The sequence below is a fragment of the Rhinopithecus roxellana genome, chromosome 13, assembly GCF_007565055.1.
Source record: "Rhinopithecus roxellana isolate Shanxi Qingling chromosome 13, ASM756505v1, whole genome shotgun sequence".
Taxonomy (NCBI): Eukaryota; Metazoa; Chordata; class Mammalia; order Primates; family Cercopithecidae; genus Rhinopithecus; species Rhinopithecus roxellana.
The window spans coordinates 31,627,647-31,653,460 of record NC_044561.1 but is presented as its reverse complement, the minus strand read 5'-3'; the positions used below and the strand labels follow the sequence as shown (position 1 = coordinate 31,653,460).

Genomic DNA, 25,814 nt, shown 5'->3' with positions numbered 1-25,814 from the left:
GCTAAAAAATCATCATAGCACACCATTTTAAATTTCTGCTTCTACCTCATCCTAGATATTAACTAAATCACTAGCACATCTCTCACATCCCTACTCTTTTATATTCCCACTGATACTGCCTCACCCATGCCCTAGTCCTTTGCTCATAATGTCTACCCCAACAGTCTCCTCTAACCATTCATTTGAATCCAAACTGTTTGCCAACAGATCATGCTATAGACTATGGTCAGAGCAATTTCAAAGATCATAACTCTGACCATGCTACGGCCTGAATGAAAAATGTTCAGTGGCTGAACTGTACCACTTTGGATTGTTATTTGAGGCCCTTCCCAACATACCTCTAACTCACTGTTGAGTAGTCTATTCACCTCTGGGACTCCTACTCATTATTTGGGTTGGAGTACTGCGTTATTTATCATTTCTTGGGCAACAGCTGAAATGACATTCTCACTTTTGTGCTTTTTGCAATAGTATTTTTTTCTCTCTCTCTCTTTTTTTTTTTTTTTTTTTTTTTGAGACATAGTTTCACTCTTGTTGCCCAGGCTGGAGTGCAATGGCATGATCTCGGCTCACCGCAACCTCCGCCTACCTCAGCCTCCCAAGTAGTTGGGATTACAGGCATGTGCCTCCACACCCGGCTAATTTTGTATTTTTAGTAGAGACGGGGTTTCTCCATGTTGGCCAGGCTGGTGTCGAGCTCCCGATCTCAGGTGATCCGCCCGCCTCGGCCTCCCAAAGTGTTGGGATTACAGGTGTGAGCCACTGCACCCGGCCTATTTTCTCTATAGTAAATGCCTTTCCCTTCATTTTCCCCATAACAAAATCCTGCCCACCTCCAGGTGATTTTCTTCCATAAAATCTCACTTAATCCCCTCAGCCAGATGAATCTTTCCCACTCAGATCATGAGGAACTCTTTCTCTTAACATGCTACTTTCCAAGGCAAAAATCATTATCAGTATCGCTCTTTTCCCTTTATTAGACTGTATGTTATTACAGGACAAGAGTCTAGTCCTACTACACTGTTCATATCCTTGGTGACTGGGACACAGTGCTTGGCATCTGTAAGTATTCCAATACAGATTTTGAATGAACTAATGAATGCTCAAAAACTATCTGCTGGGTGAAATGGTTTGGATCTGTATCCCCGCCTGAATCTCATGCTGAATCCCAAATATTGCAAGTGGGGCCTAGTGGGAAGTGACTGGATCATGGGGGCGGATTTCCCACGGGTGCTAATCTCGTGATAGTGAGTGAGTTCTCATGAGATCTGGTTGTTTAAAATTCTGTGACACCTCCCCGCCTCTCTCCCTCCTGCTCTGGCCATGTGAGATGCTGACTCCCGTTTGCCTTCCGCCACGATTTTAAGTTTCTGAGTAGCTGGGATTACTGGCGCCCGCCACCACGCATGGCTAATTTTTGTATTTTTTCAGTAGAGATGAGGTTTTACCATGTTGCCCAGGCTGGTTTCAAATTCCTGACCTCAAGTGATCCACCCACCTCGGCCTCCCAAAGTCCTGGGATTACAGGCATGAGCCACTGCACCCGGCCTAAACCTCTTTTCTTTATAAATTACCCAGTCTCAGGCATTTATAGAAATGTGAGAATAGACTACTGTAGTGTGTGAATGAAAATTATACCACTGTTTCAATCCATACATGAAGTAATATTGAGATTTGACACACAAATGAGAAAACAAAATAGGCTGGTCTTGAACTCCTGGGCTCAAGTGATCCTCCCACCTTGGCATCCCAAAGCGTTGGGATTACAGGCATGAGCCACAAATCCTGGCCACCAGTTTCTATAAATTCTGAGCCAAGAGCTACAGTCTGTTTTGATATTAACAATGACAGACATACCCAATATTAAAACAACTTTTCTAGAGAAAGTCAAGACAATACTAACCGTCATGCCATTAAACAGTTGTGTACTTGTTTGTACAGAAGATATTTCTTGAAAAGAAAGAACACTGCTGACATACTTGCTTGTAAATCTATCTACAATATTGAAAACACGCTTCTCACTGCTATTCCACCACAACCTAACCATGGCAGGCAAATCTTTTAATGTCATATGATAGACTGAGCAAGCCAAGTGTGGAATGTGGTATGGAAGAGTTGCTGTTTCTGAGGAAAAAACAAATTCCTGATTAGTCACATGTATTTCTTACATAGAATAACAGACTAATATTAGTATTTTCTTTAAAAAGTGATCCTTAATTCCTCAACGATAGTGCTATAGCTCATCAAACAAATATACCAGAGAAACCAGAACTCTGGAGTATCAGCATCTTTCCACACATTCAAAATGAACCATAAGAATGGCAAAATAATTTTTTTTAAGTGAAAATCCCAATTGACACTGAAAAAAATCTACCTAGAAACAGAATTCTATAGTAAACATGAAAGACCACAAATAAAATAGAGTATACACATTTTAAAAAGAAGGAAAAGTTAAAGATGCTTGGTATTATAAATTATGAAAAGGAGTCTGGCCTCCTTTACTTTCCCCAGAGCTCGCTGTGCTGCTGTGCAGAAGTCTTAGAATACCCAACTCAATATTCACAAGATGCAGTCCATCCTCAGATCTCCAAGGCATTTAAAAAAAGCATATTCTCAGTAAATTGTTTCCAATACTGTGGTACAACCACATATATGCATATCTATCCTCTCTGCTCACATACGAGCTCCCAGAATGAAATACATTTTATTCAACTTTATTTCCCCTTATTTATATGCCTATAAAATGTTATCACATAAGAAATGTTTTACAGAGTCAAAAGTTAATAGTCCCACCACACTAAGCTTCAAAAATATATTAAATTCCTCACAGTCCTTTATTTTAGGGTAAAATCGAATTATTCATCCTATTTAGAGAAATATGGAAAATGGTCAAATTCAACATTTTCATAGCCAGGACCTACCTTTGGGGTTATTCTCCACATTCCCAGGGAAAAGTTTAATTCAACCTAGTGTGAATCTAGCATCCAAGAAAGAACATAAACACATATCTTACTGACCTCGAATACTCAGCTGGAGCTCCTCAGTAAAGAATGTTTTAGGGTCCTTATTTGGGACCTCAATTGCGGTCTCGGCATAGGTTGGATTTTCTGGCATAAGCCTGAACAGGTGATAGAGCAATTTATTCAAACTCTTTGTTTTCCGAAGATACATTGAGTACAGAGCCCGAAGCTGGTGGAGAGCAAAGAATTTGTTAGTAAACCAAATACACCAAGACAATTGGTATAAAAGAACTCAAAGTATAACAAATGTCCTTTCCTCGTAAACGAACAGACATTCTATCCCCTCATTATTAGAACAAGTTGCTAATATTTTTCTCAAATTGTCTTCCTGTGTTAGAATACACTCACCTTGGCTTAGTGTCTGAGATAAGAAAATCTACTCACCATTCCCACAGATGACTCCCTCACTCTCCTCCCAAGTCTTCCACACCATTGTCCTTAACCTTTCAAATTCCTGCTTAAAACTATCCCGTTTTTATGGCTGACCTCATCCGGTATCCAAACCTCCGACATTCCTTTAGGACAGAGAGCACAAACTAGTAGTCCAAGATGTCTTGGGGGTCTTCTCAGAGTTGTTTTTTCAATCAGGAGATTTCACATAAAAATACGGATTTCTGGTTTCTCTTTTAAAAACAGAAAAACGAGCCACCACTGGGAGCACTGCAGGTATCTGTCAGACCTGTGCTTCACAACTCCTGCTTTCCCTCAGTAACACAGCTTGCATTTTCCACACTGACTTTGCAGTTCTTTGGTATCTGTATTGGTTTTAAGATAATTTCTTCTACTATATCACATATCTCCTCATAGGACAAAGATACCATTTTCTTTTTTCTTTTTAAAAATTTTGTATTTTTAATTTTTGTGGGTACACAGTAGATATTTATGGGGCACATGAGGTATTTTATAGGCATATAATATGTAATAGGGTAAGTGAGGTATTTATCACCTCAAGCATTTATCCTTTCTTTGTGTAAACTACAACATTTTCTTTTCTTTTTTTTTTTTTTTTTTTTTTTTTTTTGAGACGGAGTCTCACTCTGTCCCTCAGGCTGGAGTGCAGTGGCCAGATCTCAGCTCACTGCAAGCTCCGCCTCCCGGGTTTACGCCATTCTCCTGCCTCAGCCTCCTGAGTAGCTGGGACTACAGGCGCCTGCCACCTCGCCCGGCTAGTTTTTTGGTATTTTTTTTAGTAGAGAGGGGGTTTCACCGTGTTAGCAAGGATGGTGTCAATCTCCTGACCTCGTGATCCGCCCGCCTCGGCCTCCCAAAGTGCTGGGATTACAGGCTTGAGCCACCGTGCCCGGCCTTTTATTTTATAAACACTATGAATACTTACAAGGATCAAGTAATAGAATTTGGAATTGATTTTTAAAATATGTTGACCAAAGGGCTCTTATCATCAAACTTAACATCACTAATGAAGGATGCACATCCCAAATCTGAAAATCCAAAATGCTTCATCATCTAAAACTTGTTGAGCACCAACATGATGCTTAAAGGAAATGCTCCTGGAGCATTTCAGATTTTCGGATCTGGGATGCTTAACCAGTACGTGTAACAAAAATATTCCAGAATCTGAAAAAATCTGAAATCAGAAACACTACTGGTCCCAAGCATTTTGGATAAGGAATACTCAACCTGTAAAAGAACACAACGAGATTATATGGCTCCTGAGGTAAGACTCTGAGAACATGTAACAACTTGTGCAGTAAGTAGTCTTGCTGAAAATCAACCACAATCTAATGAGGAAACGATCAGACAAATTCAAACTGTATGACAGGGTAAAAACAGCTGGCCAAAACAATGACAAGAAAGAAAAGAAAGGTATAGGAATTATAGGTTAAAGAAACTAAAGAAATATGGCAAACAAATACAAACATGGTTCTTGATTGGATCTTCAACACAGAAGAAAACAAAACTATAAAGATATTACTGGGACCACTGAGAGTATCTAAATAAAAATTAGGTACTACTGCATCGAAATTGAATTTGAATATAAAAATTATATTCTGCTTATGTAGAAACATGTCCTTGATCTTAGGAGATACATGTTTAAATGCTTTTGGTAAAGCATCGTAATGTCTGCAAGTTAGTTTCAAGCAGATCAGCAGAAAAAGAGTACATACAGAGACAGTATGTGCAAATGTAGCCACGTGTTAAAAATGTGTTGATCTAAAAGAGTATGTGACTTTTCATTGAATTATTCTTCCAACGTTGTTGTTTAATTTTTTTCAAAATAAAAAGTTAGAGATATTTTAAAAATTAATCAGCAATATCAATGGACTTTAAAAAACACACATATATGACCCAGCAATCCCACTGAAGTATACAACACAAGTGAAATGAAAACACATTTCAACACAAAAGTTTATACATTAATGTTCACAGCAGCTTTATTTACAATGGTCAAAAAAACCAGAAACAGCCTAAATGTCCACTAACAGATAAGCAGATAAACAAAATGTGATATCTATAAAATGGAGTATTATTCAGCCACAAAAAGAAATGCAATATTTATGATACATGCTACAATCTGATAAATCCTGAAAACAATATACTAAGATAAAAGCCAGACACAAAAGACCAGATGTGTGAAATGTCCAGAACAGGCAGATGCATAGAGACAGAACACAGTTTAATGGCTGTCAGGAGCTGTAGGGTTTGAGAGGAAATGGGAAGTGATTGCTACCAAATACAATGGGATGTTGACAATGTTCTAAAATTAGATAGTGGTAATAGTTGCACAAGTCTGTGAATACAGTCAGCCCTCCACATCCACGGGTTCCACATCTGAGAATTCAACCAATCGCAGATAGAAAATATTTGAGGGGCAAAAAAAGTGATTTTTAAAAACCCAATACAATAAAAATACTATAAATGTTAAAAATACAGTATAGCAACTATTTCAATAGCATTTACATTGTATACATAACTAGAGATGATTTTAACTAGTATACAGGAGGATGTGCATAGGTTAGATGCAAATACTATGCTATTTTATGTAAGGAACTTGAGTATTCACTGGGTTGTGGACCATGGGAGGGAGCCTGGAAACAATCCCCTGCAGATATCAAGGGATGACTATATACTAAAAACACCAAACTGTGTGGCCAGGTGAGGTGGCTCACGCCTGTAATCTCAGCACGTTGGGAGGCCAAGGGGGGCGGAACACCTGAGGTCAGGAGTTTGAGACCAGCCTGGCCAACGTGGTGAAACCCCGTCTCTACTAAAAATAGAAAAATTAGCCAGGCATGGTGGTAGGCGCCTGTAATCCCAGCTACTCGGGAGGCTGAGGCAGGAGAATCACTTGAACCCAGGAGGTGGAGGTTGCAGTGAGCCAAGATCGCACCATTGCACTCCAGTCTGGGGGACAAGAGCGAGACTCCATCTCAAAAAAAAAAAAAAAAAAAAATTTAAAAAACACCAAACTGTGTATGCTAAGTGGGTAAATTTTGTGGTATGTGCAATATCTCAGTAAAGCTTTATAAAACAGACAAATAAACATACACATGTACATATACAACTTTTTCTAGTTCAATCTGATTTGCTAGGAGTTTTTTTGAGAAAAAAGTTAACCCATGATTTAGGAACATTTAAAGTTTTCTGAAGAAAAATTGTTTATTTTAGGATTCATGTAATTATTAGGTAGGCAGATAAGCCAGAATAACCCACCTAATAATACTAATTATTAGGTGGGTTATTCTGGCTTATCTGCCTACAGCTCAGTTCAAGTTTTTCAGACATAATAATAATAAATGCTGCTGTATAATTTTGTACCCTAACCCAATCCCAGCCTAATAAAAAAGGTGATGCATGGCCATTTTCCTAATTTCTGAATATAAAATGAGAACAAAACTCTTATACACAAAAGCCTCAATCTGCTGCTATTTTTTAGAGATCAACAATATTTTAAGAAATTGATGTAAAAGCCCAATAAGGAGCTCTTGAAATACATCATCAGCAAATAAAACCAGCTTAAGTCACAAAAATACATGACAGGCCTAAAAAGAAAACTAATCTATTTAACAACTAGATCAATGCTACTTCTGTGATTTGATTTTTCCCCTTAGATGTACAAATGCAAAGATGCAAAAATTGATATCTTTGTACCAAGGTATAGGTTATGAGCAACAACATAAATTATAATTTAAAAATTCCAAAAAGTCACATTGGAAATGAATGCCATGAATACTTAATCACACTAAGTGATAAACTAAATCTTTTTGTATTGACCTGTCAAAGAAGGCACATATTTTACTAGGTTAATTCAATCAAAGATTGACAGAGATTTGGATCTTCCTTCTTCTTTTTGAGACAGGGTCTGGCTCTGTCGCCCAGGCCTGAGTGCCAGTGGCATGATCTCATCTCACTGCAACCTCCGCTTCCTGGGCTCAAACTACCCTCAAGTGGGGATCTTTCTATAAGAAATAAAAACTAGAGAGATCTTTCCAGTTTCTTCTTGGACAAGGTCTTACTTCCTAAACATGAGACAACAGAGACATCTAGTGGCTGCTAGAATAATTTGGGCAAAATATTTCAGATATTTTTACCACTTAGGTAACAGCTGGAATTATTACACAGGTAATGTTTCACAGATCTTTCTCCAAACAGTGATTTTCAAGTAAGGTAAATTGCCAATGATGTATTAAGTGAAATCTCCACAACAGAGTGAAAAACTGAACCCCCCCCCCCAAAAACCAGAAAAAACACAAGATTCAATTCTTTTGAAATAATTACTATGATAGTACACAATTAAATTATATAAATATTATTTCTTGATATAAAAGAACCTGGTGACTACATTCAGTTAGAAAAAAAGTTGATCTGGCCACATATCAGAGTAATTACTTTTGCTTGGAGGGGTACGGTATAAGGGACAGAAGTAAACTTATTAAGCAGATTGTCTGAAGTTAGCTGGATAAAATGAGATTAGGCCGGGCACCTTGGCTCATGCCTGTAATCCCAGCATTTTGGGAGGCCAACGAGGGTGGATCACTTGAGCTCAGGAGTATGAGACCAGTCTGGGCAACATGGTGAAACCCCATCTCTACAAAAAATATAAAAATTAGCCAGGCATAGTGGCTTGCACCTGTAGTCCCAGCTACTTAGTGAGAAGATCGCTTGAGCCTAGGAGGCAGAGGCTGCAGTGAGCCAAGATCGTGCCACTGCATTCCAGCATGTGCAACAGAGTGAGACCCTGTCTCAAATGCAAAAAAAAAAAAAAGGATGAGATTAAAACATAAGGATTTCCCCTTTATTAAACTGAAGGGAAGGAAGGTATTTAGAACAGTATCAGAAGCATATTAGGACAGAACTATCGAAAGTTGTCACATATTTATTTACCTGTGATGACGCGGCTTTGAAGAAAGTGAGTATTAATTTCCAAGTGAGAAGGTATCCCAGAACATAACAGAAGTCTTCACTCAGTGGTTTAATAGTAACTATCTGTCCAACAGGAACACACCCCAAAACATTTTCTAGTAAGTCCTCTTGAGTGCTAAGAAGAGACATCAGTGCGGCTGGTGGTGACCTAAGAATCAATGATTAAACACCACAAGTTTTCTTTATAACTCATCCCTTAACAAACTGACAGTACTTGTAAACTTCAAGCATTTTAGAAAAATTTCTCTATTTTCCAAAAAACGTTTTAAAAATTCCCCTCTATGGATCCAATTTTAACTCCTAATCTCACGTAACAGTAAAATCAAAAAGACATATTATAGCACTTGAAGGAAAGACATTTTTATAAAACATCTATTTCAATGTTCTGTTTTATAAGTGAAAAAAAATCACACACCCAGAGAAGCCAAATGATTAGTCCAAAGTCTTTCAGTTAGTAGGGGAAACGGTTAGGGATTCTAAATCCTACCAGGCCTTTTATCACCCTATGAAAGACAACGTGAAGACTAAGGCTTCGAACTTTGTCACTTCGTTCTAGTTTCTGTTTTACTGCATATTGTCTACTTAGCACTATTGAGAAATATCACAATGGTACTATTAATCAGAATGATAAACACAGAAAATAATTATGTGCCTATTTAAAAAATCGTGATTGTATCTTTTTAGGAAAATAAATGTACCATTCAGATTACTTCACAACAAAGTAAGTTAATTTTCTTCTTTATTGAACTACTCTACTCATTTATACTTTCAGGTGAACTTATGAGATTCTCAAAAAGTAAAATGCTTAACTCTTCTCTGTGATACTCTAGCCTGGTTCTCTCCTTTCACTGCTGTGATCGTTCTTCCCTTGTGGCTTCCTTCTCCCAGCCCACAAGCATAGGCCTTCTCCAAACTTCTGCTCTCAGGTCTTTTCCTTCAACCCCTCCATCTCACATACCCAGCCTTCTATATTCCATATTGATAGTCACTAGATCTTATAAAACACCAGCTCCAAAATCTCTCCACTTTTCACATTGCCCTCCACGCATTGTTATTTAACTTCTGGAACGACCTCCACCTCTGCTTGCTTCTTTTTACAATTCATGTTTCACACTACACTAGTGTCAGAATCAGCTGATGGTGCCCTGTCTCCTACCAAATGATGCCCAAATCCCCCACAAAAAAGTCATTTTTAAGGCCATTCCTTATCGGACCTCCTTAACTACCCTTTCGGCTTTATCTTCCACTATACCCTGCCTACTCTATACACACTGGTTCATTTATTCTTTCATTCAACATACTACTCATGATGTCTGCTATAGACCAGGAAGCATTCTGGCCTATAGCAATCTAGCCTATTTCTCTCTCAGAAATGAGAGACAGAAATTCCTGCCCTCACAGAACTTAAATTCCAGGAAAGAAAGACACCGTCAATAAAAGTATACATTAAGTGGGAACTACTCAATATTGCCCAAGCACATCCTGACATTCATGATTCAGTGCCTTTGTACATGATGTTCTTGTAACGTATATTGTCTTTCCTGTCCTGCAGAAATGCTACCTAACCTTAAAGGACCAGTTTAAATGCCTCTTCCTCTAAAGAAAGTCTTCCCTTCCTGATGTACATTAATTGTGCCCTCATCACATGCTATCTTCTATAGGTCTAAATGACATTTAAAAAAATGTTATCTATCCGTCTTCTTAGCACTTACCATATACTATATTTTCTATAAGGCTACGGTATCATCTGTATCAGATAAATTCCTTAAGAAAAAGAAAGTGCTCACTAAACACTGCATACTCCCTTCAGCATTTAATTAATACTCTGCACAAAGTGGATGCTCAATAGATATTTGAACTGATACACTCTTTCCACAGCCACCATATGGCCAAGGACAGTTTTACTGAACAGAAGCAAATGGAAAATATGATTTAAGAACAATTAAGAGAGAGAAACAATCTTTTGAGTGAAATCTAGATTTCATTTATATCTTACAGATAACTAAAAAGATCTATCTGTAGAATGAATATAACTCTAATTTATAGCTTCTGTGCTGCTTCAGTCCTCTAAAGACATCATAAGTGAGATGGATTATAAGAATTTAATAAAACAAATTATTTAAAAAAACCTTACAGGGCTGGCTCTTCTTCTTCATCTCCATATGACTTTAGATTATCCTGATCATATTGCGGTAATTCAGGCATCAATCTAGAAATTAGAACAGTATTTTAAAATACGTGATATTAAACTGTTTATTAAGTCATGCTCAAGAGCAGAAAGACCAATACTTATTTTATAATAAGTAAATGTTTTAATGAGTTTTCTCTAAAATAACTACTATAGCCAGGACTATTAAAATATAAATTGTGTATAGAAAACAATAACTTAAAAGAACAGGCAACTTAGTGTCCCTATAAGTGAAGCAGTCAGATCTCCTTCTTTTAAAAATTTCACTTTTTTAAATGATTAAAAGTAAAAACTAAGCATATATTCTATTTTTTAGACCACTGTAACATTGATTCAATTGGATGAATTCTTACTTGTATAGCATATGATAAACAGCAATTTGCACAGGCCTAGCTCTGAAGAGAAGTAATGGGGCCAATGTATTTAACAAAGTCTGGAGATATTCTGGTAAGTTTGTTTTTTGGTCAGCAACTAATCTTGCAGGAAGTTTGTGACTCAGTAGCTGTTCCTTTGAGATATATGTTAATGTTTCACACATGGGTTTCAGCATTGCATTCTGAAAGGATGTTTCAGACACATCTTTGTTTTCTCCTAATGACAAAAAGGAAAGAAACATGCCCGTCCCAAAAGAAAGTTAGTATAGCTTAACTGATTCACAATCAAGTATCATTTAAGAAAACGAAATAAAAACTAGACATCAACAATAAAGCACTCTTAACTGGAAACATGACCTGAATATATATTCCAGTTAATCTCAACTGTTTTCATGACTTTTATCTGATCCTTATCTAAAAAGAAAGCGAATGTTCAACAGGTTCTATTCACGTGATCCATTCACGTTATCCGAATTACTACTATTTTAACTTGCAACAGTCATTGGATACTTTGCCATTTTTCAATTTTTGTCTGTAAAGTAGAAGCATATGTGATGCTTCTGAGAAGCCAAGCTTTCTTTTCTGGCTTTTTCTTTTATTATTTAGTATTATTTGATTTAAACATCAAAATTTTTGGTTTTGAATTTTCAGTAAGTCATTTTCAGTGAATCAATCTCATTATTATTCCCTTTTTCACTTGCCTGTAACAGTCACCAAAATAGGTAAAAGCAAACTATGGATGCCTTGGGAAAAAAATTCTTTCCATTCACTGATTAGATTTACAGGAAGATTGCCAATGTTATCCAGAGTTGTGGAATCAAAGAAAGCACTGAGGTCACAGGCCAAATCACAGCTGACACAGGCAAACAGTTGCACAAGTGGAATAGAATACAATGCCTGATTCTCACTTGTTGTCTGAAAAAAACAATAAAAATGAAATAGGTAAACAGACTTCTACCAGAACACTACAAATAAAGCCAATATAAAGAAAAGCCTTTCTTTCATTTCTTTGAATTTTAAAATGAAAAGTAGTAGAAGTGTGTAGTCTCAGGAGAAATAAAACAATTTTACATCAAAATAACTTTTTTCTTCAAAATTAAATACCATGAATTAGAATCATTAATAAATAATTTATTCTCAAATGCCCTTTTTAATTTCTAAACTATGGAAGAAAACACTAAGTCAGATACATTAAATACACACTTCTAATCTTCTCAGTAGCCCTACAAGTTGTAAGTTATTATTTTAAAATAAGAAAATCGGCCAGGCGCAGTGGCTCAGAGGCTGAGGCGGGTGGATCACATGAGGGCAGGAGTTTGAGACCAGCCTGGTCAAAATGGTGAAACTGCATCTCTACTAAAAATATAAAAATTAGTCAGGCATGCTGGTGAGTGTCTGTAATCCTGCTATTTGGGAGGCTGAGGCGCAAGAATTGCTTGAACCCAGAAGGCGGAGATTGCAGTGAGCCAAGATTGCACCACCGCACTCCAGCCTAAGCAACAGAGAGAGACTCCATCTCAAATTAAAAAAAAAAAAAAAGAAAAAGAAAGAAAGAAAGCTGAGTTTAAGTTTAAAACTCGAAGTCACATAGCTAATAGTAGGCAAAGCAGAGATTGAGACCAATTCGACCCTGACCGACTTGCTGCCTTGGAGCCCACAAGTAATATACTTCTGGTTGCTCTGGGTCATAAAATTACACTAATTCCCTCTGAATTTGCTATTTAATGCATTACTCTCACAATATTCATACAGTATGTTTTAGAAACAATCTAACTATAACCAAAAAAAGACCAAAATAATTGTCATTAACAGATAAAACCTAAAAGGGCTGTGCTGCAAATATTATAATAAGCTAATGGAGAAAGCATTTTAATAACAGGAGATTTGATCACTGAATGATGCTGGTAGTCATTAAAAATCTATCATCTTACTATTCTGTCAAATCGTAGCTGGTAAGAAGAACATCTATAAAGTGCTTTAAATTACGCAAAGGAACCAATTACAATCATCACTTAAAGAATGAGATTGGTAAATAGTTCTGATGCAAAAGTATGTACAAAGACCCACAAGAGGTGATGACATATCAGGTTAATTTACCTCCAACCAAGCCAACATAGAGCACATGATGAAGTCCCACTCACTCTCTGCCAAAGGGGATGAGCAATATTTCAGAAATAGGGAAAGAAACCGGATTATTTCTATATTTACACCCAGTACCTCTGGACTTGCTTCTGATAGATTACTGTGATAAAGATAAAAACAAATGACAACAAAATAATAATTATATTGACATTTAATTAGAAAATGTTATTTAAATCTTATGTACTCATAAATAACTGACTTAAATGTCTACCATAATTACTCTACAAATTTGTGACACAGATACGTAATCTTCATCTGAATTGTATACTGAAGGAAAAACATAGTATAAAGCATCACCTACCAACTGAAAAGAAAAATATCTTCATGCTCTTTCTTCCAGGATATTATGATTTTCAATATTCCATGTAATAGCTCTCCATCATCTATACTTTTGGTTTGCAAACAAGAATTGAAAATGGCAAGATGTCCAAAACCTCCTGAAGTAAAATTCAAAATGAAAATTAAAAATTTTTAAGAACTATATGGCTATTTTTAAAAAGTCCACTTTGAGAAGTAAAAAACTTTCTTGAGAAGTGCTCAGGTTAAGAACTCTAAAAATGGCTTTTATGTAAGAGTCAACAAATGAGCTTATAAGCTGCAAAGGGTAGGGACTCTGTCTCCATACCCAGCACCTAGCACACAATAGAGAATTTGGGGGAGGGGAATGTAAGGGAATGATACTGGAATTTAAACGGACTTATGCTGTTTTTGTTTTGGTTTCTTAAGTGCAGGACATATTCAGCAAACTCATCATTCAAATAAAAAAAACCTACAGCTACAGAGTAGCTGGAAACAGCAAATGGAAAATAGAACATAGTGTTTCATAATTTACACATCCATTCACTCAATAGCAGCTAAGTTGGCCGGGCGCGGTGGCTCAAGCCTAAAATCCCAGCACTTTGGGAGGCCGAGACGGGCGGATCACGAGGTCAGGAGATCGAGACCATCCTGGCTAACACGGTGAAACCCCATCTCTACTAAAAAATACAAAAAAAACTAGCCGGGCGAGGTGGCGGGCGCCTGTAGTCCCAGCTACACGGGAGGCTGAGGCAGGAGAATGGCGTAAACCTGGGAGGCGGGGCTTGCAGTGAGCTACGATCTGGCCACTGCACTCCAGCCTGGGCGAAAGAGCGAGACTCCGTCTCAAAAAAAAAAAAAAAAAAATAGCAGCTAGTATATGCGCTAAGCTCTGATGTGGACCCTCTCTTTAGAATCTCTACCATTCCTCAAAATGCATCCACTGGTGTATCTTAACACCCTCTGTCCTCAGCTTTCTATCTTACATACCAGTCAAAATGAACAATCTGTATTCTTGTATGTTTTTGTGTACCTGGAATGCCCTTCCCCAACTATGTCCATATGGAAAACGATTTATCCTTCAACACCCAGTAGAAATATTTCTCTTTATGAAATCGCCACTAACACCCTCAAAGCAGAGTGAAAACTCCTTCCTTTCTGCCACTTGTATACGTAATAACATCTTTTTGCTACATCAGTTATCACGATACAACTTCATGTTTGTCTTCTCTACAACAGGAACTACCATGTAGGGTGCTCATAAGTGCTGATTATATTAATAAACAGGCTGGGCGCGGTGGCTCACGCCTGTAATCCCAGCACTCTGGGAGGCCAAGGCGGGCGGATCACGAGGTCAGGAGATCAAGACCATCCTGGCCAACATGGTGAAACCCCGTTTCTACTAAAAAAATACAAAAAATTAGCCAGGCGTGGTGGCAGGCGCCTGTAGTCCCAGCTACTCAGGAGGCTGAGGCAGGAGAATGGGTGAACCTGGGAGGCGGAGCTTGCAGTGAGCTCAGATGGCGCCACTGCACTCCAGACTGGGTGACAGAGTGAGACCCTGTCTCAAAAAAAAAAAAAAAAAAAAATTTATAAACAAATGAAAAGTGCAGTGTTTTAAATACGGCGGAAGCTATTTTTGCCTTTATATGTTCAGTCATTGGTTGGCTAGGGAGAAATGAGGCACAACTTTAAAAAGCTATAGATAGAAAAGAAATGGTTAGAAGGTATTTCTGGGTGTAAGTCTTCCCTCAAGGCCCAGCATTTTTGTACTGTAAAATGGTAACAGCCATTGTCTAATGACACTCATCCATATAATCTCAGAACAAATCAGCTGTAATTCAATTTACCTCTAATAGATATGGTCTTATAAATTAGAAATAGTTCTTTATCTCAAGCAATAATTAAATTAATGAAATATTTATTATCAAGCAACTAACCATTAGTACTGCAAAGATCTTTCTTAGTCCAGCCCAAAAGAGCAGGTATACATTGAGCACTAAATTCTTTCTTTTCTTCTTTTGACAAAAATGGACATAGACTTTGAATGGTATGCAAATTGCCTTCAGTTAGTGGGAAAAAACTGTTTAAAGAAAAGAAAAAGCACAAGTTAGATTTCTTCCAAACATACAGTTATTTCACATATTCCTTTTATTTGGACTATTGAAAAAGATGAATAATTCTATCACATATAATTACATAAAAAGAAACTATGATAGGTTTTAACAAGTGCTGACTTGAATTTTTTTTGTTTGCTCCTTTTTTCTGCATAAATTTTTAAAATGAGCATATATAACGTTTCCCCATGTATGATTTTTTAAAATTACACTAGTCACACGACATGTTCTCTTTTAAAAAAAAGAGTCAACTGCCAGGCACAGTGGTTCACGCCTGTAATCCCAACACTTTGGGAGGCTGAGGAGGGTAGATCATGAAGTCAGGCATTTGAGACTAGCCTGGCGAATATAGTGAAACCCCATCTCTACTAAATATACAAAAAATTAGCCGGGTGTGGTGGCGGGCGCCTATAATCCCAGCTACTCAGGAGGCTGAGGCAGGAGAATCGCTTGCACCTGGGAGGCGGAGGTTGCAGTGAGCTGAGATCGCGCCACTGCACTCCAGCCCTGGCGATGGTGCAAGACTCCATCTCAAAAAAAAAAAAAAGAGTCAATTGATTCAACTTAAATAAATAGTACCAGTTGTGTGTCCTTTCTTTTTTTTTTTTTTTTTTTTTTTTTTGAGACGGAGTTTCACTCTTGTTGCCCAGGCTGGGGTGCAATGCATGATCTCAGCTCAATGCAACCTCCGCCTCCCAGGTACAAGTGATTCTCCTGTCTCAGCCTCCCAAGTAGCTCGGATTACAGGCATGCACCACCACGTCTGGCTAATTTTTTTTGTATTTAGTAGAGACAGGGTTTCACCACGTTAGTCAGGCTGGTCGCGAACTCCTGACCTCAGGTTATCCACCCGCCTCGGCCCCACAAAGTGCTGGGATTGCAGGCCTGTGTGTCCTTTCTTTGAACTGATACTCATATTTGTGCATATATATAGTTGGGTTTTATTCATATAAAAGGGATGACACTAAACATATTGTTCTATCATTTACCACTTATATATACTTTCTGTCAGAATGTATAAATTATTCTGTTTTAAAGCTATATAACAAAAATAAACAAAATCTACCTAACACTCCATACTATGGATGTGTCATAACTATTTCCCTATCCGTGAACATTAGGTTTTTCCCCCCCAAATTTTTGCCCTCACACATAATGCTGCAATAAATATCCTTAAGAAGATATTATTCTGCGAATGTATAAATACGTCTCCAGGCTATATTCCTAGAAGTGGAATTGAAAACTCAAAGGTTTGAATGTATTATATGTTGGCAATTTCAAATTGCTTCTGAAAACTCATAATCAATTTACACTGACACTGAAAATGCATGTGTGACTGTTTAGCTGCACACTTAATGAATCTTTTTGATTCTTGGCAATATAGTGGATAAAACCATTGCTTTTAATTTGTACTTCTGTCATTATTAGTAAGGCAAATCCTTTCATATTTCACATTTCAGTATTGACCTACCTTTGACCATTTCATCTATGAGTTGCCTCTTTAAGTCTTTGATTAATTTTTCAATTTGGAGGGTTTTACTGATTTATATAAACTATCTACATATTACAGATACTTTTTGTTGATTTGCAAATGTCCTCTCCCATTGTCATTTGTCCCTGTAATCTTTATATTTTTGTCACAGTTTTCATCTTTCAGAAATACTATATACAAAATTTTAACTATCATAAAATACACATAAAATTAATGTATTAGCCATTTTTAAGTGTCGAGTTCTGCAGTGTTAAGTCCATTCACACTATTGTGCAACTAATCTCCAGACCTCTTCATTCTGCAAAACTGAAACTCTACCCACTAAACACGAATGCTGCATTCCTCTCTCACCGTCGGCCCCAGGCAACCACCTTCTACTTTCTATCCCTATGAATCTGACTACTCTATAAAAGGAATCATAGAGTATCCGTCTTTTTGTAACTGGCTTATTTCACTCAGCATAATGTCCTCAAGGTTCATACAGACTGTAGCATGTCAGAATTTCTTTCCCTTTTAAGGCTTAATAATATTCCATTATACGGTTATATCACACTTTTATCTATCCATTTATCCACTGATGGGCACTTAGGTTGCAAGAAGTTTTCATTTTTGCAAAATCAAATATATATATATATATTTACATATAATGTAAAGGAGGAGGTCTCAGTATTTTTCTTCCAAACACATGACCAATTTTCATATCATTATTATTTATTCACCACACTGATTTGAAATGCCACCTATATTAAAAACTAAATTCACATATATGTGTGGATAGGTTTCTGGACTGTATCCACTGATTTGTCTACTCTTCAATTTCATACTGCTTAATTACTATAATTCAATATTATATTTTATATTTGGCATGCAGTTTCTTTCACTTTTTTCAAAAATTTCTTATTTTTGATAACTTTTTCCTCCAAATGTATACTATGTTCAGAACAGTTTACTAAGTTTTATCAAAAACTGCTGAAATTCTGATTGAGATCGCACTGAAATTATAGGTTGACACAATCATTTTTACAATTAATCTTCCCACCTTCTTTTGAGATCTTTATTCAAGTTTTACAATTGTAATTTTTTTGTTAAATTTCTTTTTTTTTTTTTTTTTGAGACGGAATCTCGCTCTGTCGCCCAGGCTGGAGTGCAGTGGCCTGATCTCAGCTCAGTGCAAGCTCCGCCTCCCGGGTTCCCGCCATTCTCCTGCCTCAGCCTCCCCAGTAGCTGGGACTACAGGCACCCGCCACCTCGCCTGGCTAGTTTCTTGTATTTTTTAGTAGAGACAGGGTTTCACCGTGTTAGCCAGGATGGTCTCGATCTCCTGACCTCGTGATCCGCCCGTCTCAGCCTCCCAAAGTGCTGGGATTACAGGCTTGAGCCACCGCGCCCGGCCTGTTAAATTTATTTCTAAGTATTTATAGTTTTTGTTGTCATTGTGAATGGAATCTTTTTTTCCCATACCATTTTTTAAATTTATTACTATGGGTGAATAAAAAAGTTATTCATTTTTGTGTGGTATACATCCATCTCCTTAGTAATTAGTTGCAATAGTTCTTTAGCTAATTCCACATTACTTTTATAATCAGAAAAAAATTTTAATTATGCTACAAAAGCTAATGTCAAAAAGTTACATACAGTATGATTCCATTTATATAATATTGTTTTTTGTCTTGTTTTGTTTTGTTTTGAGACTGGGTCTCACTCTGTTGCCCAGGCTGGAGTGCAGTGGCGTTATCTCTGCTCTCTGCAACCTCTGCCTTTACTGCAACCTCCGCCTCCTGAGCTCAAGTGATCCTCCCACCTCAGCTTGATGAGTAGCTGAAACTACAGGCGCACACCAACACACCTAGCTAATTTTTGTATTTTTTGTAGAGATGGGGTTTTGCCATGTTGCCCAGGCTGGTCTGGAACTCCTGGGCTTAAGCTGTCCTCTCACCTCAGCCTTCCAAAGTGCTGGGATTACAGGCATAAGTCTCTGCACCCGGCCAATTCCATTTATATAATATTCTTAAATGACATCATTACAAACATAAGAGAACAGATTAGTGGTTGCTAGGGATTAGGACAATGGGAAGGGAGGTGGCTGAGGCTACATATGGATAACCTAAGGGATCCTGATAATGAAACTGTTCTGTAGTTGACTGTGGTGGTGGTCACAGATGTGAGCTACGTAGAACACACACACACTCTATCTCTCACACACACAAACATACACAAACATGTGCATGTAAACTAAGTCAACTGACTGTATCAACACCTTTTCCTTGGTTGTAATACTATGCTAAAGTTATGCAAAACAGTACCACTGGGTAGATATATGATTTTTATTCTTTGTATTACTTCTTACACATTCATGTGAATCTACAATTACCTCAAAATAAAAAGTTTTCTAAAACTTTTAAGATAAAAAATGATCAAAATTTAATTTAGAATTCTATGCCCAAACACGTATCTATCATTTCAGAATTCTTCTCGGTAAATCTGTAAATTCAGAGTGCCTCTTGGTAAATCTCAGCTAAGTATTAATTTGAATGCTGAGCTTCACCAGCACACCCAAACCCACAAGCTATCTCTTTGTCTGAAGAACAGAACACATTTGTTACATTTCTAGAACATACTTCAATAGGATGATGTTATTTAAGAGAAGAGTAACTTTCCCTGTCATTTCCATATAGCAAATAAAGTGATGGAAAAAGAGTATTAGGAAAGGGCAGAAGTAAATATTTCTATCAGAAAGATTTCTGGGGAAAAGAAAACAAGTTCATGAAATGTGTTGGCTTAAAAAAAAAAAAAAAAGTACCATATAAAATTCTACAACAAAAGGCTATGGAGTTGAAACTACTTACTTTAAAAAAAAGGTATGGGCCAGACATGGTGGCTCACACCTGTAATTCCAGATCTTTGGGAGGCTGAGGCAGCAGGACTGCTTAAGCCCAGGAGTTCGAGACCAGCCTGGGCAACATGGTGAGACCCCATCCCTACAAAATTACAAAATTAGCCATGTGTGCTGGTGCACACCTGTGGTCCCAGTTACTCAGGAGGGTGTGGTGGGAGGATCACTTGACCACAGGAGGTTGAGGCTACAGTGAGCCATGTTCGCACCACTGAACTCCAGCCTGGGCAACAGAGTGAGATCCTGTCTCCAAAAAAATAAATAAATAAAAAGGTATGTCCCCAACCTAAAACAATTTAATTTGCCTTGAAGTCTTTAATTTCCTCATTTCCTAAACCTGTTTTCTTGATTCACTACAGATTATTCATTAATTAGGGGCTGCCAAAGTGACCATTTACAGTAAATTACAAAGTAAAAACATTTTAAATAAGAATACCTTTCTTTTCTCTTATAATGTGGTTTTACTTCATCAGATGAAATGCTTCGGGAAAGAATCAACTTAGCAATAATAAGAGACCACAGTGTGCCATGTTCTCTGGACCTAAAAAAAGAAAGAAAAAAATTATATTCCATTTTGAAAGTGTACTGAATAAAATGTTTAAACACTGGCTAGCTGGATTCCTTTTACAGAATTAAATAAGGCACCTTGTGATGGCATCAATTCACCTAAGATTTTGCACCCAAGCAACTGCCAGTAATTATCCAAAGAACTGGGAGTTTAGGCTTTCAACACTCCTTCACAGTTGGTATTGAGCTCTCATCCCTAGGAAACTCCACAGTCTCTTCAGTCCCAATAGGGGAGATGATCTTAGAGATCAGGCTTGAAAACCAGAGGCTGTAGCTGGGAAAAAGACATCTCCCAGAGGACACTTAGGCTGGCTTAAGTTGAACAATCAAAGAGGTTCTTTGATTCTGAGGAAAGTTGTGAGTGTCAACTAAGTAGAATGGGATTGGAAAGGAAGCCTGGGTCCTCTGACATAGCAAAGCATGCTCAAAATACTATCGGCAAATGATAAACCCTTAAAGCAGTTCAACATGGTAATTTCAAAAAGCTAAACATCTTACTACTATATATTCTACAAGGACTGTTTTCATACCTGCCTTCCTAATCTAGGGGAGAGAGCTTTATGGTCATAACATTAAGACACACCTATAATAACATGTAAGATAAAGGATGAATCAGAGAACTGGGAGGATGAGTCACAAATAAATCAAAACAACTTCTACAAGCTTCTACTTCTTTTTTGTCATCTGATCCCTGAATGTATTTATGGATTTAATAAGACATGTGGAATACAAATATCTTCCCCTGAGAAGGTTAAATGAAGTATTTAGAATTCATACACTATTTATCATTAAGAATAGGAATTGTTTAGATCAATCCTCTGACTGAAACATTAGCATGAAGTAGGGTTACCTCTTATAGAAGGCAAAGCCATAAAGAAGTAGCCTAGTCATTTCAGTCATTTCAAAAACAGAAATTGAAAGAGATTCTTACCTGTTAAATAACTGCTGCAAAAGGCCAGAAGTATTACCAAGTACACGTAAGTGATCATACGTAATATTCACTTTTTGAAGCATTTCACAAAATCCAGTTAGAAAAATAGGTGGGTTATCTAATTCTTCACACCACTGCAGTGAATAAAGCAGTTCCGCAACTAAGAGAAGAGACAGCACCAAATTATCAAAAGTACTTTGTGAACAAACCCTTCAATTATTTTCACTTCTCTGCCTTGTTTTCTAACACTGTTGTGCTCACTCATCTCAAAACACCTATGAACTGATTTTCAGATCTGCTTTGACATGTTCAAGGATAATGAAAACTGAGAATATTTGTCTGATACAAAATATCACCCTTTTCCCAAATTTTACTTGGTCCTTTTTCTAATTAGTTAAGAATGTGACAAGAACCTAAGTTACTAGAGATACTGAAAGAATCTTCCTACCATTTTGGCAAAACTGGTAAAAAGTTCCAGACAGGAAAAACAACTAAGGGACCCAAGACCTGAGGTGAGAAGTCCATGGCAAATGGGAGAGATGGGAGACAGTATGATACAGTAAAAGGACATGGGGCCTCAGCGACAGATTGGGGTGGATTCAAATCTGCGTCTCTCTCTCAAGCTATATCAATAGTTATCAATAAGGATACTACAAACTAACTCACAGGACTGCAATGAGAATTAAATGGACAAGTATCTATCATGAAGCCTGGCATCTCATAGGTTTCTAATACACAGTCACAACTCCCTTTTATAAAGCCATGTATAGATTTTGGAGTGAGAAGCATTGCAACCTGGTTCAAAATCTAATCCTACACTTAACAGCTAAGCAACTCTAATCAAGACATGGTAACATAAACAATGATAATATCTGACCAATGAGCTCGATAAAATTAAAGAAATAATATTGCGTTTGTAATTAGTAACACAAAAAATTATTACTCTACTTACTAGTTTTGGGTTTGCCCAGATTTACTCTGTGAGCAATGTAAACTACAGGCTAATTTCCTTTCCCTTAACTGAATGTGAAGCTGGCTGCCCAAAAGAGGTGTTTCAACTTTCTTCCACAGAGCATATATTCCCCCTTCTAGTAACTGTGTTACAGCTGAGGGCTTACAAACAAGACTGATACAGGGTTTCTGCAAATCCTCTACCTTTAATACCATCTGGTAAAAGTCACACCATCACCTATAATTCTAAACCATTTATTGAAACAGGGAAATTTGCTGAGGCCCTAAGTCCTCTTAGGGTTCAACATTTGAACGTCCACTTGCCAGAAAAAAAAATTAGAGCGTGATGAAATATAAAAGTATTCAAAACCACTGGAATCAAAACAGCATGGTATCTGTATAAAAACAGACAGACACAGACCAATGGAACAGAACTAGAGAACCCAGAAATAAATCCACATATTTGCAGCCAACTGACAAAGTCTTCAACAAAAATGCCAAGAACATATATTGGGGAAAGGACATCCTCTTCAAGAAATCGTGCTGGGAAAACTGAATATTCATATGTAGAAAAGTGAAAATAGACCTCTATCTCTCACCATCTAAAAAGAGCAACTCAAAATGGATTAAAGACTTAAACATAAGAACTGAAATTATATAAAACAACTAGAAAGCATCAAGGAACGCTACAGGACATTGGTCTAGGCAAATATTTTTATGGCTAAGACTTCAAAAGCGAAGGCAACAAAAATAGGCAAACAGGACTATATTAAACTAAAAGCTTTCTGCACAGCAAAAGAAACAATCAACAAAGTGAAGAGACAATCTGTAGAATGGGAGAAAATATTTGCAAACTATTCATCCAACAAGGGGCTAACATACAGAATATATAAGGAATTCAAACAACTCAACAACAAGAAAGGAAAAAAAAAAATCCCATGCACAATATTAGTAATCGTCAGGGAAATGCTAATCAAAACCCCAGTTAGAATGGCTATTGTCAAAAAGGTAAGAAATAAGCTGGGCATGGTAGCACTGCCTGTAATCACAGCACTGTGGGAGGCTGAGGCAAGAGTATTGCTTGAGCCCAGGATAAAGACCAGTCTGGGAACATAGTAACACCCCATCTCTAAAAAAAAAAAAAGAAAGAACATAACAAATGTTGGTAAGAATGCAGAGAAATAGGAACTTATATACTGTTGGTAGGAATGCAAATTAGTACAGCCATTTTGAAAAACGATATGGAAGTGTCTCAAAAAACTAAAAACAGAACTATCATACAATCCAGCAATCCCACTGAGTATTTAGAAAACCGGTATCTGCACCCCCATATATTTACTGCAGCACTATTCACAATAGCTGAGAGAGATGAAATCAACCTAAGTGTCCATCAATGAATGAATGGATACATAAAATGTAGTACATATACACAATGGAATACTATTCAGCCATTAAAAAAAGAATGAGGCCAGGCACGGTGGCTCACTTCTATAATCCCAGCACTTTGGGAGGCTGAGACAGGCAGATCACAGGTCAGGAGTTCGAGACCAGCGTGGCCAACATAGTGAAACCCTGTCTCTACTAAAAATATAAAAATTAGCCAGGCATGGTGGCGTGCACCTGTAGTCCCATCTACTTGGGAAGCTGAGGCAGGAGAATCACTTGAACCTGGGAGGCGGAGGTTGTGGCGAGCCGAGATCACGCCACTGCACTCCAGCTTGGGCAACAGAGCAAGACTCTGTCTCAAAAAAAAAAAAAAAAGAATGAAATCCTGTCATTTGCAGCAACACAGATGAAACTGGACATCATCATGCTAAATGAAATAAACTACACATGGAAAGACAAACATCGCATGTTCTTATTTGTATATGGGAGCTAAAAAAGTGCATCTCATGAAGACAGAGTAGTAAAATAGACTGATGGTTACCCTGAGAAGGGTAAAGGAGAGCAGGGGATGAAGAGAGGCGGGTACCAAAATACAGTTAGAGAGAAGATAAAAGACCTAGTATTCAATAACACAGTAGGATGACCATAGTTAACAATGATTTATATTTCAAAATAACTAGAAGATCTGAAATATTCTCAACACAAAGAAATGATAAATGTTTGAGGTGATGAATATCCTACTTAGCCTGATTTGATCACTACACATTCTATGTATGTACATATGTAACCCACATGTAACCCAAAATATGTAACCCAAAATATGTACAGTGTAACCCAAAATATGTACAATTATCAGGTATCAATTTTTTTTAATCAACAGAAAATTCTGAATCCTTGAAAAACACCAAAGCCTCACCCATTTTCTTTAGGGTATGTGTCACAGGATCTTTTTATATTGATGTCATGACAGTCTGAGTAGCTAACACCAAATTATGATCCACAGTTAACAAGATTATGGCAAGGTTCCAATATATTTGTATCTAATTTGCAATTTAATATTCATCACTTAAGTAACTTCAAGGTTCTCATGATTAAAATAGGAAAAAGGAAGCTGAAGATTCTTGAATTAAAGATTTAAATTGCAGTATAATCAAGATTATTTCAAGATTATATTTATTCATGCATTATGTTATATGTAAATGCTCATATATACTTACTTATTTTCTCAAGCTCATTATTTTCTAAGACTATTTCCTTTCTCAGTGCAATTAAGACCATTTTGCTCAATAATGCTGAAGTACACAAATGGCTGGGAAGTGTCTTTATGTCCTGTTCCTTAAAATCTGTTTTGAAACATTCATAATTCAAACTCAATCTTCCCTCTAAAAGAGGTCTATGTAACCACTGTGAAAAGAGTACATTATATACAAAATTATTTATTACCTAAGCAATTAAGACTGAACAAAAATGAAGTTGTGAGAATATTACCAAAACAACAGAAACCTAGAAGTTTGTTTTCTATTACAGGAAATTATCAACATGTCTATTTCTTTAAGACTCCTTAAGTACAGAACTAGGTCTTAAGTCTTTGTACCATGGCCACTGCCACTGTCAAATGGTGTCTTGCAAAAAGCAAACATCCAGTATATGAGTGTACAAAGACATCAAAGCAAAGCAAAATATTCATTTTATTTATGTTTTTCTTCCCCAAAATAAAAAGTGTTCAAGCTTGCATGAAATCCAAACTTCAGAATGAGATACGTACTCTTCAATTTCAAAAATACCTGCATAGGAAGAGACTGCCTCATCTTTTCCCATTCACTGTCATTCGGCATTACACTTCCAATATAAACTCCCATAAGATAAGAATCTTCACTCTCTAGAAGTGTATTTAGCAAATCATCAACAGCAGACAAGAGGACTTGGAGACTAAAAATAATGCAAAAAACTTAACTGTTGTAGTTATGCTATCACTAGTTTGAATACCCCAGTACATATTAAATACCCTATAATAGTTTACCTGAACAAAAAGAAATGATGAAAATAAAAAGAGGTAAGTGATGCTCCCCCACCG

General features: G+C 37.1%; 1 protein-coding gene across 1 annotated transcript in view; it reads right to left on the bottom strand.

Annotated features, from left to right (window-relative positions):
• LTN1 (listerin E3 ubiquitin protein ligase 1) overlaps nucleotides 1-25,814 on the bottom strand; it is a 67,732-nt gene that overhangs the window by 5,678 nt on the left and 36,240 nt on the right. The window contains exons 15-27 of the mRNA XM_010364936.2: nucleotides 25,525-25,669; nucleotides 24,958-25,144; nucleotides 21,404-21,563; nucleotides 20,342-20,446; nucleotides 15,344-15,486; nucleotides 13,408-13,543; nucleotides 13,062-13,206; nucleotides 11,666-11,879; nucleotides 10,944-11,181; nucleotides 10,537-10,611; nucleotides 8,364-8,550; nucleotides 3,018-3,189; nucleotides 1,904-2,124 (exon numbers count right to left, since the gene is read on the bottom strand). Coding sequence (XP_010363238.2) covers nucleotides 1,904-2,124; nucleotides 3,018-3,189; nucleotides 8,364-8,550; nucleotides 10,537-10,611; nucleotides 10,944-11,181; nucleotides 11,666-11,879; nucleotides 13,062-13,206; nucleotides 13,408-13,543; nucleotides 15,344-15,486; nucleotides 20,342-20,446; nucleotides 21,404-21,563; nucleotides 24,958-25,144; nucleotides 25,525-25,669 — 2,128 coding nt within the window. The remainder of the gene's footprint in view (nucleotides 1-1,903; nucleotides 2,125-3,017; nucleotides 3,190-8,363; nucleotides 8,551-10,536; nucleotides 10,612-10,943; nucleotides 11,182-11,665; nucleotides 11,880-13,061; nucleotides 13,207-13,407; nucleotides 13,544-15,343; nucleotides 15,487-20,341; nucleotides 20,447-21,403; nucleotides 21,564-24,957; nucleotides 25,145-25,524; nucleotides 25,670-25,814) is intronic.